The following is a 16,633-nucleotide window of genomic DNA, read 5'->3' as shown; positions in this document are numbered from 1 at the left end:
AGAAGACACATCCGAATTGCAAGTCATTTTTATTAAAATATACTTCACATTAAAACTTACAATCCGCCATATGGTGTCCGTGCACTTTCTTGTTAAGAGATCATTTGTATAACATGTATAGAAATTAAGAGATATATTTTTTGTTTTGACAGTAAATATCTGGCACCAAACGCTGCATCTTTCTTTCTCCAGGTGCTGAAAGGTGAATGGAGCTTATGATAGAAGTCCCATGCATATTACAACAACTATACAAAACATACAAAGAATATTCATATTTTTTTTTTGAACAGTTCTGAATCAGAACCGCCCATAAACTGAGAAAAGTACAACAATTCATTTACATAAAGTGACAAGTTCTTCCATGTTGTGAAGACCACAGCCGTAGATGTGTTTTCTCTTCTTTGTCTGGAAACACAGATCATCGCGAAAGGAAGACCTCTGCATCCTCTTGAAGGCAGTCAATATTCATATAATCTCACAAAAATTAAATATATTGTAGTCCTTCCAGCTCAGAGCTCGTCTGAGAAATTAACATTTTCTTTTTCCTCTGGATTTCCTTTTTCTGGAGTCACCTGGGGAAACAAAAGGCTAAAATGAATGGATGGAATCAAAACATAGCAAAAAATAAAGCACTTTAATATCTGTGGAGTCATATTTACAAATGTGGGAAACTCTTGGCAAAGACATGTATTCATGCTTCTTTGTTGTGCAGACACGACTATATATACTTTAAAATTGTCCTTTTTTTAAGTTATAAAATTTTTTTTAAATGTATTTTTAATATATACATCAGATTTTGTATCTTTAATCACAGTCAGATTAACAAAGCACACTTTACAGGAAGCCCACATGAACGTGTTATGTTAGAATGTAAAAAAACAAAAACAACCCGAAACTGTCCCAGCTGGTTATTTAGGGAATGCACAAGAAAATATGGAGGGAGAAGACAAAAGTTGAAAGCTTTCATGAAGCGACTCAAGTCCACGATGACTTCACGACACGTCACAAACTGCGAAGGCTGCTTGAGATCAGAACACTGATGTTAGATCACTGATTAAAAAGAAGCTTATAGGCTCTCTATATAAAACATTATTTTAATGATTATTATTATGGGTCAAACACTTATGCTTGATAACCACTGCATTGGAAAAGTTTAAGCGAGCGAGAGAGAGGGAGCGAGCAAGCGTTAAAAGCCTGACAACACAGACAAATGAAGTCTTGATTCCAGTTAGATCCACAGATGACGTGTTATTATGCGACAAAGCTTCAACGGTGATTGATTTTCGTTAGGATGATGGTCCCGCTTACAGTTTGCCTTCCCGTCGACTTTGACCTACCTCACTGCAACACACAGCCTTTTTTATGTTTAGTGTGTCCTTTCCCACTGTTACCTTGTGTTTCGGAGAGTCAAAAACGGAAAACAGCGTTCAAACAAAACTGACCACAGAGCAAAAATCCATTCAGTGTTCGAAAATCTGAAGATCAAGTGCTACACACTGTATCCATTCGCGTTAATAAAATGCATGTAATCATGCAAAACACTCATGAAGATATACTAAAATAGCCCATGCACAAAATGCAAAACGCAAAGTGCAGTAAAAACAAAACAAATACGTATTTCCCTTTAAGGCTCGTCGAGAGACTAGCATTGCAAACGTGATGTTTATTCAAGTTATTGGGTGGATTACCTTGGTTACTCTTCTTTTTGTTTCGTTTAAAGAGGCTCTGTTGTTTTTTTGCTTCGGGCTTCGGGGGTGGAGGCACGGCTTCAGACACCAATGGCCAATCTTGTGCTGCCATTCCATCTGGGACGTCGTACCCCTCGATGCCCTCACAGAGCAAGGTCGAATGGCGTTTGAGGTCCAAATGCTTGCGACTCACAGCCTCATCTTGGCCGCACTCCCGTTCTCCTCCGCCGCTGCCTTTTCCCACAATCTCTGTTGAATGGCTTGTTTTGTGACTGATTTCCCCCTTCCCTTCTCCCGCAATATTGCTTTCACCACTGTGTGCCACATTAATGTCTGCTTCAGGTGAAGGACTTTCCTTGACCTGGACATTGACAGTAATTTCCGCCGGTTGCTCAGGCATCAGTTTCTCAGGTACCAGGCTGGAAGTGCCATCTAACACCGCCTCCAGCAGGTCAGAGTCTGAGAGGGAGGATGGGCTAAGAAACACGCTGCTCTCAGCCGAATCTAATGAAAAGCCATTTGTGACGAGACATGGTCCCTGGTCCCCTTCAGCCTGAGGCAGAGGTTGTGACACATCATGGGAAGGCACTACAGGTTGCGGGCCCCGTCTTTCCGGGGGTGCCTGCGTAGTCATGGCTGGCTCTCCTGGGAGAGTGCTGGGAGGTACAGCTGGTCCGCTTGATGCGGCACTCGGCGGCGCCGGGCGAGTCTCTTCTGATGGGCTGATGAAACCGTTCACTTCGCCTGTGCTGACCTGGTGACCCCCTGTCAGAGATTTGATGGGAGATGAAGTGGTGGCTATTTCTGCGGCTTCTTCGTTTGCAGGCTTGACACTTGACCCTGGGGGGGAGAAAGAGGCAGTTCTGACGTGGAAGGCAAACGTGAAGACGACATTTATTTTTGAAATGGTAGGGTATTTTTTCAGAGTGGATGGAATGCATGTACACAAAAGGAGAATAACAGCTCAACAAAAGCAGCAGAGCACAAATTAAAGAGGCAAAATTAGCAGCCAGGCTGTGTTGTGGCTCGCAGTTAAGCGGCGGGGCAGAGCAGAGCTGGGAGCTGGGAACTGCGGATGGGGGCCGCAGTCTCTTGTCCTTACCAGGTGGGCAGGTATCCCTACGCTTTTCACTAGAAGGTTGGCTTTCCGAATCGCACCTTGGCCTGGTCTTTCTGAGGCTGAAACCTTTCCTGATATCCGCCAGGAGGTGGTCGACGATGCAGCTGTCATCCTTTGGCACAAAGCCTCTCTTGACTGGGGGGGGGGAAGAAGGCTTGAATAACATACTATTCAAATAAACATGGAAATTTCTAGTCAAGTGACAGAAAGGAAGGCTGTGCACCACTCACTTATTTTTCCATTTTCTCCCTTCTGTCTCTTGGACTCTTCTTCTGCCAGCTGCTTCTTTCTCTTCTCAGCCTTGGCTGCCTGCTCCTTCCTCATTTTGTTTTCCTGTCATCATGAGAGAAAGGGTGTCACTCACTGCCAAGCACATTGCAATTTGTCTACATATCATTTGGACAGAGAAAATATTAACATTTCACAGTTTCTCTAATTATAATGATACTGATGATGGATCCAAAGACAACACCCCAATAGGAGGACCCGACGATGCAGCAAACGGATGCATGGTCAAAAGGACTGGCGCCAACAAAGCATCTTTTCTCACCTTCAGCGCCTTGATGAAAAGTTCTCGAAAAGTCCTCATGGTTCCAAAGAGTTCCTCAAGTGACAGCTTATTAGAATCCTCACACAAGTAGACGGCCAGCTCACTCCTCTGCTTGTCGATGTCAGCGAACTGTTCGCCTACAGCCCGACATGCCTCCACACTTTCCTGGAACAGAGAGGAGGAAGAAATTTGGAATGTGGCCCCTGCTGCCAAAAACAACACGAAAGTATTTTGGCTCACTTTGTGGGCAAAGCAGAGACTCTCTTACATCAAGAACTTCGGCATATTGCTCCTTCACCTCCTCCACAGAGTTGGCGACCTTCCTGACCGCTTCATTGAGTCGTTTTAGTAAGGCACTGGCTTCTGACTGAGCAGAGTCCAGATTAACTCTGCAGACAAAGTGGAGACATTTGTCATGCGTCTGTTACAGACCGCGAAGAACATGTGCTCGAGGAGATGTGAAATGTTTCCGTACCCTGCTGCTTTTTGACAGATCTCCATATCGTCTGGCAGCGCCAACAGCTCCGGGTGATCTACCTCTGCTTCCTTCGGAAAACAAGCCAGACAGTGGGGTAATTAAAACAGGTTCACGAGTAAGGTAACAAAAAAAAAAAGTGTGGCAGCTTAGAAGCAGTTTGTGCACCTCCAGGATGTGATGAAGCAGTGTAATGCGGCTCTTGTTGGCCTTGGTCTCTGTGAGCTTGAGCAGAGAGCTGATCTTGAAACCCTCTGCGTTGCCCGTGTGACTTCCCTGGAAGTAGACAGGATGGTTAAAAAAATGCAAGCACTGTCCAAATGCCAGTTTGATTAAAACATAAATGAGTAAGAAGCTCTTACATAATTGAGAAAATTCCCCACGTCGAGGATAAGCTTGCAGAAACTGGGTATGAGTGTGCTCGCTCTGAGAGCTGAGAAAATAGTGACATCTGCTTAGTCTTATTGCAAATTAGTACAATTTGTTATTACAGCAAAAACACAGCCGAAGACATTCAGTCGACTTACACTGGCAGGCCTCCTCCACCAGCTTGACTTTAGGTTTGAGCATGTCCAGCACCGATGATGTCTCCTCGCACAGCAACATGCACTCAATCCTCAACTGGTAACTGCAGAGACGGGCAAGAGGGCAAAGTAAGTACGGTGTGGTGAAAGAAAAAAAGAAAATTGGACAGAGGAAAATCATATACGCGGCACGCACATAATTAATAAACATGAACTGGAGATGACAGTTACCATGGCAGAGTGAGGAGGGAGTTGTAGAAGCGGTCAACATTCGCCAACTTGTCTTGTTCTCCTTGGAAGGACTTCAAATTTTCTATCTACATTTATTTTTAAAAAGGGGGAAAAAAAAAGGCACAAGACAGTGACTCAGACAGGCAATGTCATTTTAAAGTGTCCATTTTTAGAGTGAAGAACGCACACGTGTTGCCAGAACACACCTCATGCTTCTCTGGTAGAAGCTTCAGAAGCTGTTTCAGCACCTCCACGTCAAACTTCGTTCGGTCCCCGTTCCGAATCATGGTCACAAAGTCCTCATTTTTGCTGGACAGAGAAAATCAAAAATATTGAGGTGTAAAATAACGCAATATATATATATATATATATATATGTAAAGAAAACAACAACAACATGAAAATATTGCATGATATCTCACCATCTGAACTGCTTTAGGAATATGTTCAGGTTCAAGTTTTTCTTTGGATCAATGAATGTAATCTATTGGGGGGGAGGAGGTCGAGAGACACATTGATTATTCAGCTTCGATAATCAGGTGCGTTTGTTCGGAGCGCCGCAGCTCTGAGGAGCTGAGGTGTCGAGTGTTGACCGAGCGCACCTCTTTAGGCTCCTTCTTGACAGGAGCAGCTGCCCCCTTGTCTTTGTGCTCCGTCACCGGGAGACAGAACAGCTGCTCTATACTGCTGTAGTCCGGCTCCGGAGGAGGAGGCTCTTTCTGCACCGAGGCCCACATGGAGGGACCATCTGCGTGTGTGGAGGGAAGAAAGTAACCTGTCACGAGCTCATGTGGTCGTTTTGTACCCGACACCCCACCATGGTTTAAACTCACTTTTAAAGGGACGTTCCCGCCTCTCTCACAAAACACAGCTTTCAGATGGAGAGCTGTACATCCCAGTCCACTATTACATTCACAGGCCTTCTGTCGATTTATTTTACATAATATTGTTCAATTTAAGCAAATCAAATGGCTTGAGGGGGTGAATACCAACTAGATATATTGGTATATTGAAGATTTCTTTAATTCTTAGTCTAAGCATATATACTAATCAGCTTGACACTCTTAGGATTAGATTCAAAGATCTCAAAAAGGATATGAGCCCTCACAAGAATGTTTTATCCACTCACCAGTGACGGCGCGGAGTTTCTGCCAGTTGAGCTTTTTCATCCTGAGGGTGGGACATCGGTTCGTCTTTGCGGGCCCCATGCACCCCAGGGACTGGCTACTCTGAGCCACGATCATGCCCGGGGGAGGAGGCGGCGGAGGTGCCATGCCAGGTAAAGGCGGTGGCGGTGGTGGTCCGCCACCCCCCATCCCTGGTAGTGCTGGGGGAGGTGGCGGAGGAGGCATGCCAGGTAAAGGCGGTGGCGGTGGTGGTCCGCCACCCCCCATCCCTGGTAGGGCTGGTGGAGGTGGCGGAGGAGGCATGCCAGGTAAGGGAGGAGGTGGTGGAGGTCCACCGAGCCCTCCGGGTAGCGGCGGAGGTGGAGGTGGTGGCGGGGGCGGACACTGGTTGGAAGGTTGGAGCAGGGGCCCAGTCATGCTGGGGGGCAGAGGAGGCGGAGGGGGCGCAGGTGGAGGTGGAGGGGGGGCACAGAGTGGCTTCTGAGAGGACGTGGTGCCCTCAACAGGCTTCTCTTTGTCCGGATCAGTCTGCACGGACTTATCCACCATGCTCAGCTGCCCGTCCACTTCATGGTGATCGTCACAGCTCTTTCCTTTGGAGAACAACAGTCGCTGCATGATCTTCTCACAGGACTGCATCTGAGCTGGAGCACAGACACACAACACACACGAATGAATCCCATCTGAAATGACTTCCCTCACTAAGCTTTCAGCAATCCCATCACCGGCCTCGACTGCATCACTAAGATCCATTTTCCATGATGACCACTCCCCTTTGCACATTAATAACCAAGGAGGCCATTAGCCTGTTTTCAAAGTATTGACCTATAGTGAGTGTATTGTTGCTTCAGTGTTGACTCACAGTCCTGGGCCAACAGTGAGGCTCTGTTTGTAATGGCCTCCAGAGCCAGCCAGATATCAGGGCGACTGGGCCCCAGCACCAGCAGCGTCTGCAGGATGGACAGCAGCTGGAAAGAGGCTGGGGAGCTGCTCACCTGCGCGCACACACACACGAACACATGCTTATAGACAAATTAAAAAGCCTAATCATGGTTACACCATCTCAATTCACAGTGGGAGATGATGAAACCAGTCCGCTCTCACCTCGTTGAAGAGAGTAGTGAAGACCTCCAGGTGATTGCTCATGTCAATGCCTCCGTACACCCGCAGCAGCTCCTCTTCATCTTCAGCCATTGCCTCTTCAAAAGCTTCACATTGAATAATCAAGTCTTCATCCTCCTGCTCCCTGCGCACCGCACGCGCGCACACGCACGCACGCACACGCACGCACACGCACGCACACACACACACACACACACACTTACATTGCCATTTCACTTCTATAAAAAAAGAGCCAATGACAAGGACCTTTGCTCAAACTGCTGAAAATGAATGGACACAAATTGCAAAAATCTTTTCCCCGAAAGAACTGCTCTACTTGCAGTGATCGCAGACTCGGCCATCTAAAACGCAGCATTTCATTTACTGTCATTTATTATTTCATTTATTGCTTTTAAAAAACGTGTGAACAACAGAAGGAGGGCTCACCTTAACTTTGGCAGAATATCAAGTAACTGAAGCCCTGCAGGACGACAATAAGACAGCTCTGAGTACATTCAATTTTCAGTTTTTAAGAAAGTTATTCTTTAAAAAAGGGAGCATCACACATCTCTGCTCGGTGACAAATGTTAGTTTTTCACAGGTGAACAATCACAGAGGAGGAGTGGCCAATCAGATGGTTTGATTGGTCCAAGGTGGTGGATGGAGTATATAAAGTTATAGGGATTGTACTCATTTGCCAAGAATCCTCACGTGCATCACTTCACAGGCAGCTTGGTAGGGCAGTGGTTAATACCTGGGGCTCAAGGGAAAAAGGTACTGGGTTCAAGTTTGGGTGTTACTGCGACTCTAAATTAAATTCTGTCGGTTGTCTCAATGCATTCTGGGACTCCACTGGGGATAATCTGCTACAGAAAACAGATGGATGGATGGTGAGTTTCATTGAGTTGGGAAAATCACCACCTTCTGATGGTGTGATTTAATCGGTGTTCGCCGTGCCAAACTGAAGTATTGGATAGTCACTGGTGATGTTGTGAAATGCATGAACACACACAATGCTACCAACACTTGAGGTTTTACTGGCGTTTTGTCAAAGTGAGAATGAGGTCATTGGACCTATTCTTAGATGGACCCAGAGGCAGAGATATTTTGTAATAGAGCGCCGACTGATTGCGTGATTTTTGTTGCGCCACCAATTCCCCCCTGCGTGACCTTGCTCGTGATGCGACTCCAGACTAATGATTGATTGTGAAATGGCAGCTGAATGGACTACCCACCGATAAACTCCTTCCTCATCTTGTCTCGGTGCCTGAGGATGTCCGTCCCGAAGATGAGGGCGTTGATGACACTGAGGAGCGTGACCATGTACGGGACGTTGTCAGTCGCCTGCAGCTCGTTCATGATCACGCTGAAGCGATACTGCTGCGTCTTCACGCCCTGAGGAGGGAAATCAAGTGAAGGTGTAAGTAGGACCCAGTGAGACCGTGATTCTACCACAATTAGGATTGTACACATGACCTGCCAATAGAGGGCGCTGTTACGTGATTTATTTTTCACACATGATCTGAGATCATTTGAGGTAAATCCTACTTTAAAAAAACAAAACATTACCCTCTTATAGGTTCATCCACTTGCCTTGTAGTGATCCAGGGAATCCAGCGCCAGGCAATGTCCGTCGGTAGAGAACATGCTGAGGGCTGCAAGCAGCTCAAACACCTGCTTCTTCACCATGGTGTTGGAAGTATCCAAGGCTGTGGGGGCATCATGATCGGACACATGAATACAGGTTGAACGCTCACGTGTCCCGTCTGTCTGTCTGAAGGCAAACCTCTCTCCCTGCTCTTCCCTGACTTGTGTCTAGACCCAACTTTTTCCAGCAACTCCTCTTGAACTTTGCCCTCTGCGGTGTTGTGCTGGAGATACACATGTGGGGTTTTTTGTGTCGGAGTTTGAAGGTGGCGGGGAATTCCAATAATGAAATCCAAATTTTTTACAACTCCATGCATTTTCTAAGGATGTCCTGAAGCAGAGCTTAATGACTCATCCCTGAATGCGAGTACATTCAGCTCAGCAGGGTGAGTCACAGAGAACCATCCAATCAATTCACCAATTCAACATGTTAAATAATATGTAAGAAGCAACTGCTGCCTCTGGTCTTTGAATATGACGTTTTTCTGTCATTAATAGGATGATTTAAATATCTTGACCAAATTATCTACTGTAATGCAACATCCATTTTCTGAAGTAGCTTTTCTGTCCTTGGATTGTTTTGTTTTTTCATATACAAAATCTGTATAGTGGACTCGGGTACCTTTTAAATAAAAAAAATAATTCAATTTATTAAATCAGATGAACATGATGTGAAAGTAATTTGCAGTGTGTGTGACTGTTTCTCAAATGTAAAAGTCTGATGCGAGAGTGGTCAACCTTGTGAGAGCTTCCGAATGTATCCCTCGTTGTCTATGATGAAGTGGATCCCTGCCGAGGAGTTCATGACTGACCGCACGCAGCTGACGCAGGTGAGCTGCAGCAGGGCGTCGGCGATGCGAGAGCATCCGCGCCCCGAGAGCCGGTCCAGGGCCTCCAGGAGCAGGTCCAGCCCGCTCAGCTCCAAGAACTGGACCATCCATGTCTGGTCGCTGCCTTCCAGGCGTCGCTTCAGCCCAGAGTAGTTGACCACGGTGGGAACTTGCAGCAGCCTGATGCACAGCTCTGGGTCGGCGCTCTCCAGGTTGGCCTCCTGCTGGCTGTCTGAGTCCTGCGAGGAGCCCAGGCGATCCCTGACCGCAGCCCACTTCTTTTTCCCATCTGACTTTCCGGACATGATGGCTGGTAGGACTGTGGAGGGAGAGGGGGGGAAAATGTTTGGTTGGCGCAGTTGAAAATAGACATTTTCCAATGGCGGTAATCGACTGCTGATGGTGTCTGTTTGCGCTGATATCGAATGATTTGTTGCTCAGTATACAAGGTCGTCATCACTATCCAGAACACAGGAAGCAGGCAAAACAAGGGGTTATCGGAGAGAAACAGAAGTGGAAATGATAGCTCTGCAGTTTGTGGGTGGGCAAAAAGACATGTCAGCAGGCCAGTCATCGATGGCGCAGCCGGGAAAAATTCCAACATAATCCTGCTTGAAAGACAAGAGAGTCGCCTTCAGCTCTTCAATGGCACAAAGCCAAGCTCAGTGCCGTCTGGCCACTGTGTACAATAAATACATGTATTTCAAGATCATTACTGGTGAATACATAGGAACCAGTGTAGAGAAAACATCATACCCAAAATGTGTGTGTGTGTGTGTGTGTGTGTGTGTGTGTGTGTGTGTGTGTGTGTGTGTGTGTGTGTGTGTGTGTGTGTGTGTGTGTGTGTGTGTGTGTGTGTGTGAGAGAGGAAGACTTGATTATTGGTACAGCCTCCCCTTGTATCAACTTGTCAAACTCCAAAGGTTCTGAAAAGCACCAACTTGCTCGGAGGCAAATCCACACTTAATGACTAATAAAATTAACAGGAAAGGGGGGGGGGGACTTTCCCTCTCAGTTTCAAATTGTTTCCTCTGTCTGTACTTTTTGGTCCTGTAAAGATTGACAGTTTTTAGTGTTCCTCTGTCTCCTGTTGTCGAGTTCACACTTGGCAAGGATAAGATATACAGATGAGGCACTGAGTGATGAGCGGCACGCAAACACAACGCTCGGCGGAACGGTCACTTTCATAAGAGGGTTTCTAACTTTGACCATTCCAGACGCTGTAAGGCTCTGCTGGGGTGTCTGCCTTAGTCGCTGCTTCGTTGCAACCTGTTTGCAAATGACTTGCATCGCTCCCTTCTCAAAAACTGAATTCACAGGGAACAGAAGCGATGACTTGTGGGGGGAAAAAACAGCAGACAAAGCGGATTTCTATTCACTCAGTCGAGTAAATGTAAAACGAGGCGTTCCTGACATTCATCGGCTCTGACTGCACAGTTTAATCCTTCTCCCAGCCTGAGAGTTACCGTGGCAGCCACCAGGCAGACAATGGTGCTTTTTAACATTTTTTTTTACAATAGGCCTCCTCAGAACTCTTTAAAGAGCTGCGCACACAAAATGGTCGGGATGCTCCCTGCCCCCCTTTCAGCCTGGTAGGAGTTCTAACATTTGGACACTGTCTGATGGGTGAGCGCGTTGTGCTGTCATGTTCTGTGTGAGAAGGGAACCAGAAAGCTGCGAGTTGACGCTGGCAATCGCGAGAAATTTCACAATCGACGAAAAAGGTTGTGAAGCTGCTGAGCTGAGAGTTGAAGTGAAAGGGATAGGAATTTCTGCCAAGAAATGGTTGTGACTAAGACACAAGGATTGTGTGCGTGTGTGAACATTTCAGAGGGAAGGAAAGAACTTTCCTGGGACAGGAAACTCGGCTCAGCACAAACTGGCGCGGCAGCTCGTGTTCCTCTTTCGGAACTTCCATTTCCTTCGTGAAGGTCTTGATCTGATCCCACGCCCAGGGACGCTCGGCTCGTACACACAAACATCTGTGTTGCGGCGCGTCAGGCGCCGTCGTCAGAGATCGACGGCAAGCGGCAAAACAGCAGGAGGCATTTTGTGTTTTTGGGCACGAGCAAAAAGCAACTCTCACTTGCTCTCGGCGGCTGCCAGAGCTCCCACATGTCACACTAATAGCAGGCTGATTCACTGCGCACAGAAACAGAGCCCCACTCATCTGTCCTCTGGTCGGGCCGCCCACACGGCAGCCCACTGCTGCTGCTCAGCATCGACACTTGGGACCGGGCAGAAACATCTTCACAGATATTGTTTTTCCCTACAAAGATATAGATGTAGACATTAATTGCATCTGGTGGACTGTGGTTGTAGCACATCTTGTCAATTCAGTTTGGTTTCCGTCTCCACTGATATGCCAAGATTTAGTGAGAAGATATGGGCCGAGGAAGACCTACTGGGACATGACATCTACGCCCTGAAAAACGACAACCGTCTCGGTTCACCTTAAACACATGTTAACATCTGGATCCCGGCGTTGCCAGTTTGTCCACACTGTAAATCCTTACACAGTATTTGCAGAGTGATTACCACAAGGCACATCTGGAAGTCATTGAACTCCCATCCCAGCCTCCAGTCCTCCCCTCTCTGCTATTCAGGGGAGTGACTGGAAGTGGCCTCAAAGTCTACAGGCACACATCTGGTGGATGATTCCCAGAATCATTCCCAGAATCTCGGGGACTGATTGCACATATGCTCGTTGATAAAATAAATAAATTTTAAAAAAACACAGGTGGCAGTGCATTTCCTCCAAACACAGCCTTAAAACTGCGATCCTCAGCTCAAGTGTTGTTTCCTCTCCTTCTCCCTCCCTCCCTCCCGTCTGAAGGCTCAGAGAGGATCAGTCGGTCGGACACGGGGAGGAACGCTGCTGGCGGCTGTTGCCAGTCTGCATTATGTCACATCGCCACACGTCATCCAAAAAAAAAAAAGGGACATGAAATACAGAGGCGTTAACGGTGCAACGTCGATTATTATTATTTTTTTTTAAATGTTCCACTCCCACATGCCAGGAGATGTAACCGGACTGATCATCTCACAGTGACGAGAAAAAAAAAGACACCAGGGAAAAAAATCCCCCCCCCCCCAAAAAAACCCCAATAATCAAAAGGCTGATTTCCACCTCCACCATCACATGTCGCATCCTAACACTGTTGACACCTTACAGATCGCCCGCGGGGGCAGCGGGACACCTCACCTGCTCTTGTCCCATAGGCTCACACGCGTCCTCCGCTGTGGTTCAGGAGGAGAAGCTCTCTCAGCCTCCGGGAGATGAGACCTGTGGCGGCTCGGCCCCTGTCTGTGGCGGTGGGATGGCACCGCTTTCAAAAAACTGCTTCAGCCCCCGAGCTTTTCACTCACCCGTGAGAGACTGGCGGTGGCAAGCGGACGCACTGCTGAGCTGACACATCCGGTAAACACCTTCAGAATAAAACACCAATGCGTTTGTATCATTTCTGTGCCGCCAACTCAAACTGTCCAAATGATGTAATGTTGTTTTTAAAAAACAAAACTGGATTTGGCTAAGTGGAAAATAAAATGACTGAATGAAACTTATGAAAGAACAACCGTCTCCTAAAGCAAGAACAACACAGCACTCAATCGTGTTATCATAAACCCTCCACAGGGGAAAATAAAAACGCCTAAGATACATCATTTAAAAATTAGCCCAACAGATGCTAGCTCATTAAGCGTTGCCATAGCAACACAGTAGCCTCTGTGTGGCTCAATTAGCACTAAACTGATCACAGAGCAGGTTAGTTCACATACGGGCTACACACATGCATAAAACGGCGAGTGTAAATATAGTGTCTAACGGAAAATCCTCAAATAAAGGTAGCCTACTGGAACAATGGGGTTTATAGCAGACCGACCATACATCTGAAACTTACTGATGGTTTTCTAATAACTTAATCAATATATACCAAATACTTTCCCGTACACACTCAAATGCGTTTGTTTATTTTGAAGGCGGAACAGGCTTACTTCCGGTCTGAGTGTGCTTCTTGTGCAGCTTGAAGCTGTTTGCGATGCTGACTACTAGCAGCCAGCAGTCGGGCCCTCCTCACACACTCCCCATCCCATCAGCTGCATCTGACCTCCGGCTGATAGTGGCTGCTGGAGGGAAAATATAAGTTTCCTGATTGTCCATGTTTGTCAGTCGACGACTTTTGACTGTACAGGATGCCTGCCACAGTGACACAGGACATTACTATTATCATTGAGTTCATGTGGCGTCATCAGATACAGTAAAGACACAATGCCCAGCCCTCAGGGTGAGTGTACAGTAGGTACCCTTAAGAGCCTTGTGAGGCATTCAAACAGGATTCTACCTCTTTAGGTCTGATGTTGGACTTTTATGACAATATAAACCAGATCTCCTTCCATCTCCCAGTGAAATGATACACATTTAACCCATCTAACTTTAATGACAGGGATAAAGACAGGCATAAGTCAACCTGTAGCCCACACAGTACCACCAGAGCATGGGGAATTCAATTCAGTAATTTCTTGATTATCTCGCACTGTAGAGTCAAGACTTACTTTTGTGAACCAAATGTTCCAGTAAGTAAAAATGCTGATGTTCATGGTTTGCACTTCTCCTTGAGGACTGTAACGATAAACTAAGATCGGATTAAATTTTATTTCTTTAATCAAAGTTCGATGTATGCACAAATCTTCAATTAACTTTCCAAGTTACCTATACGGAATCACACAATCTTTTCTGTCACAGTGACAATGATGACTTCAGTTTGGTTGAGGACATTTTCTTGAGAATTTGTAGTTGTGTTGCTGCAGTGCAGCTGTTATCATCCCCCCATGTGACTCGAGGCTATTCAGCTCGCCGGCCTTTCAGTGCCTCAGACAAAGGTAGCTTTGTGGTAGTTGTATTGTTTGGACTGCTGTCGGTCTCCTGTCCCAAAAGTGTTATCCCCGTCAATCGTTTTGCTCATCAAATAAATGGCCTTCTCTTGGGAACACCACAGAGAATCAGCAGCATGGTTTACTCATGTTACAAGTGCAAAGGATGTGCGGGGTATCGCAGAGGATACGCACAGCATCACATTTAAAATAATGCTGACTTGACTGAGCAGCGTAGACTGAGCAAATATCACAAACTCATCACCAGAAGTCCACACTGGAGCTGAGCAAATAAAACAGGATCGTCAAACACATTTGTTTGAATCAAACGTCGGATCTTCAAAGTCAACGTGAACACCATTGTCCCCTATTTCCATTTATTGTTTGACTGTTTTACACATGCATAAAAAAACAGCGCATTTTTCAACCAGGGCTTCTGCCAAAAAAACTGACCCTTATTCCACCAGTCCTGCTAAAAGCAATAACAGGGTATGTCTTGTGCCAGTGTTTACAGGATTTAGGTTCACAGTGTTTGTCTGGGGCATCCTGAAGGAAAAGGAAGCAGATTAGATGTGACATTATGGGCTGATCCCGCTGGTGTCAATAGGAGGCTGGGACAAAGTTCCTTGGGCTATTCACCCTGAGAGAAGACTCTTTTTTGAACAACTTAAGTTGACAGAGTGAGCATAACATTTCCAGACACTTTGCAAATGCAGTTGGCATTACTCAATATTAGAAAAGGAGAGCAGTTCATAGACATGTCAGGGCATGTCCCTCATTCTGCATTACTCCACAGGACACAATGCCACTATTGATCATTTTGGTTAAAAAATGTGGTGATAACAGTGGTGAGGAAAGATGTGACCACAGAAACGTGTCTTTAATATTATGTTTACAATCCTTTTTTCCACGTCAAAGCAATATTATCATAATACAGTGTACTTAAGTCCCCAAGCACAGCCAGTTTTAGTGAGTATTAGTATTAGTAACCCTATCTATAAACAAATCATATGCAAACATTGGAAACATCATCTAGACCTTGTTTCTACTTCAAAAAACGCAGAGAAGTTTAAGATATAACTATCAGCTTTAAGTATAAGGAAAATAAGAAAGTTGTATATAATTGACATATGTTTTTTTGAAAAATGTTGCACCACACAGGCCGACAGCCCCAAACTACTCTAGAGAGGCCTAATCATAACTTTTCAAAAATACTGCAACATCTGAAAAACACATATGAGATGGTCAAGGGTGAAAATGTGAGAAATGAGAAGCACTGAGTTTTTTCTCATAATAATCTCATAATCTCATAACCGGCACAAGGTGTCTGCAAGTTTAATGATGTGTAACCAAAGACTTAAGCTAGCTAAACTATTATTCAACTGTAAACAAAGGTGGAGCTCTGCTGCCCCACCTCCCTACAAAAAAAGAAGAAGGATGTAAACCGGTGTAATACTATATTGACATGCTTATGTTTTAACTGATATTGGCCTAGCAGTACACACACAAAAAGTATGGGTGTTTACGTCAGCAGAATTGCAATAATTGCATGCAATGCGTAAATGCAATATTTAGTGAGGAAATGTGTCTGTGACAAGAATTTCAACAAAGGGCTGTGTGTACTCATCACAACGATCTGATGTGTTGCGGGTTTGATTATAATATAAAAAGTTACACAACAGTTTAAAATGTGGATTTGAGGGAGCCTTTGTAAACAAGTTTGTTATATGCTAGTGTTTTGTTTGAAAAATAATGATCTTTATCCTCCTTACTGTATAATCTGTATTTTCTCCATTTCCTTGTCTGTATAATTCATTTTCCCAGCAACACCTTCCGGCTCCTCTTGAGGAATCCTAGTCCAGCATAGACAAAAAACAAACAAACAAAAAAGACAATATTATGACACCAGTAAACTATGAATATATATGTATATGGATTTAAACTCAAAATGCTAACTGGGCCTGGTAGGCAGAAGAATCACTGTAGGCTACTAAAAATGAAATGAATTTGAAGAAGAAGCTGTGTAGTGAACTAGTGAAGAGTGAAGAGACTGATCTTTCACTGGTTAACAGCACTCAAATAAATCACGGCGAGGTTAAATGGGTTTAAACGGCCCAATATAGCCACTTTTAGTTGTAAATGCTACAGTAAAAACGCTCAGAGGACCACGAATACGAACCTGCAAAATCAATATGATGGGTCTCACAGTACATTTTCTTTGGGTTCCAGCACATTTGGGTGTAGTAGGAAATGAAATTGCAGACAAAATTGCAGAGCAGGCGACCAGGAAAACACAAATTGACATCACGGTGAACATTAGCACAACAGAAATTAGGGGAATGATAAAACAGAAATTGAGAAGCATTTGGTAAAAACAGTGGGAGAAGGAAAGGAAAGGGAGATGGTATTACAGAGTCCAAAAGAAAGTGGGAGAGATGAGAAGTACAAGAAGAAGTAGAAAAGAGGAGACAA

At 45.4% G+C, this 16,633-nt stretch overlaps 1 protein-coding gene across 4 annotated transcripts; it reads right to left on the bottom strand.

The window, feature by feature from the left end:
* Positions 1-14: 14 nt before the first annotated feature.
* Positions 15-12,676, bottom strand: inf2 (inverted formin 2). Of its 4 annotated transcripts, none has more exons than XM_047337639.1 (23): positions 12,498-12,676; positions 9,201-9,611; positions 8,409-8,524; positions 8,051-8,210; positions 7,263-7,296; positions 6,819-6,960; positions 6,577-6,709; positions 5,717-6,358; positions 5,190-5,335; positions 5,010-5,071; positions 4,795-4,897; positions 4,589-4,674; positions 4,361-4,461; positions 4,196-4,266; positions 4,002-4,109; positions 3,834-3,904; positions 3,627-3,747; positions 3,359-3,523; positions 3,039-3,141; positions 2,791-2,943; positions 1,689-2,528; positions 1,338-1,391; positions 15-572 (listed from the first exon to the last, which is right to left on the bottom strand). In XM_047337639.1, the coding sequence occupies exons 2-22, from the start codon at positions 9,595-9,597 to the stop codon at positions 1,339-1,341; spliced, it is 3,807 nt and encodes a 1,268-aa protein (XP_047193595.1). In that variant the 5' UTR covers positions 9,598-9,611; positions 12,498-12,676; the 3' UTR covers positions 15-572; position 1,338. The 4 variants fall into 4 exon arrangements, with proteins under 4 accessions (XP_047193595.1, XP_047193593.1, XP_047193594.1 ...); XM_047337637.1 differs by lacking the exon at positions 12,498-12,676 and adding an exon at positions 11,809-12,089; XM_047337638.1 differs by lacking the exons at positions 1,338-1,391; positions 12,498-12,676 and adding an exon at positions 11,809-12,090.
* Positions 12,677-16,633: the final 3,957 nt, after the last annotated feature.

This window comes from Scophthalmus maximus, chromosome 15 (assembly GCF_022379125.1).
Source record: "Scophthalmus maximus strain ysfricsl-2021 chromosome 15, ASM2237912v1, whole genome shotgun sequence".
Lineage (NCBI taxonomy): Eukaryota > Metazoa > Chordata > Actinopteri > Pleuronectiformes > Scophthalmidae > Scophthalmus > Scophthalmus maximus.
This window is presented reverse-complemented; position numbering and strand designations above follow the sequence as displayed.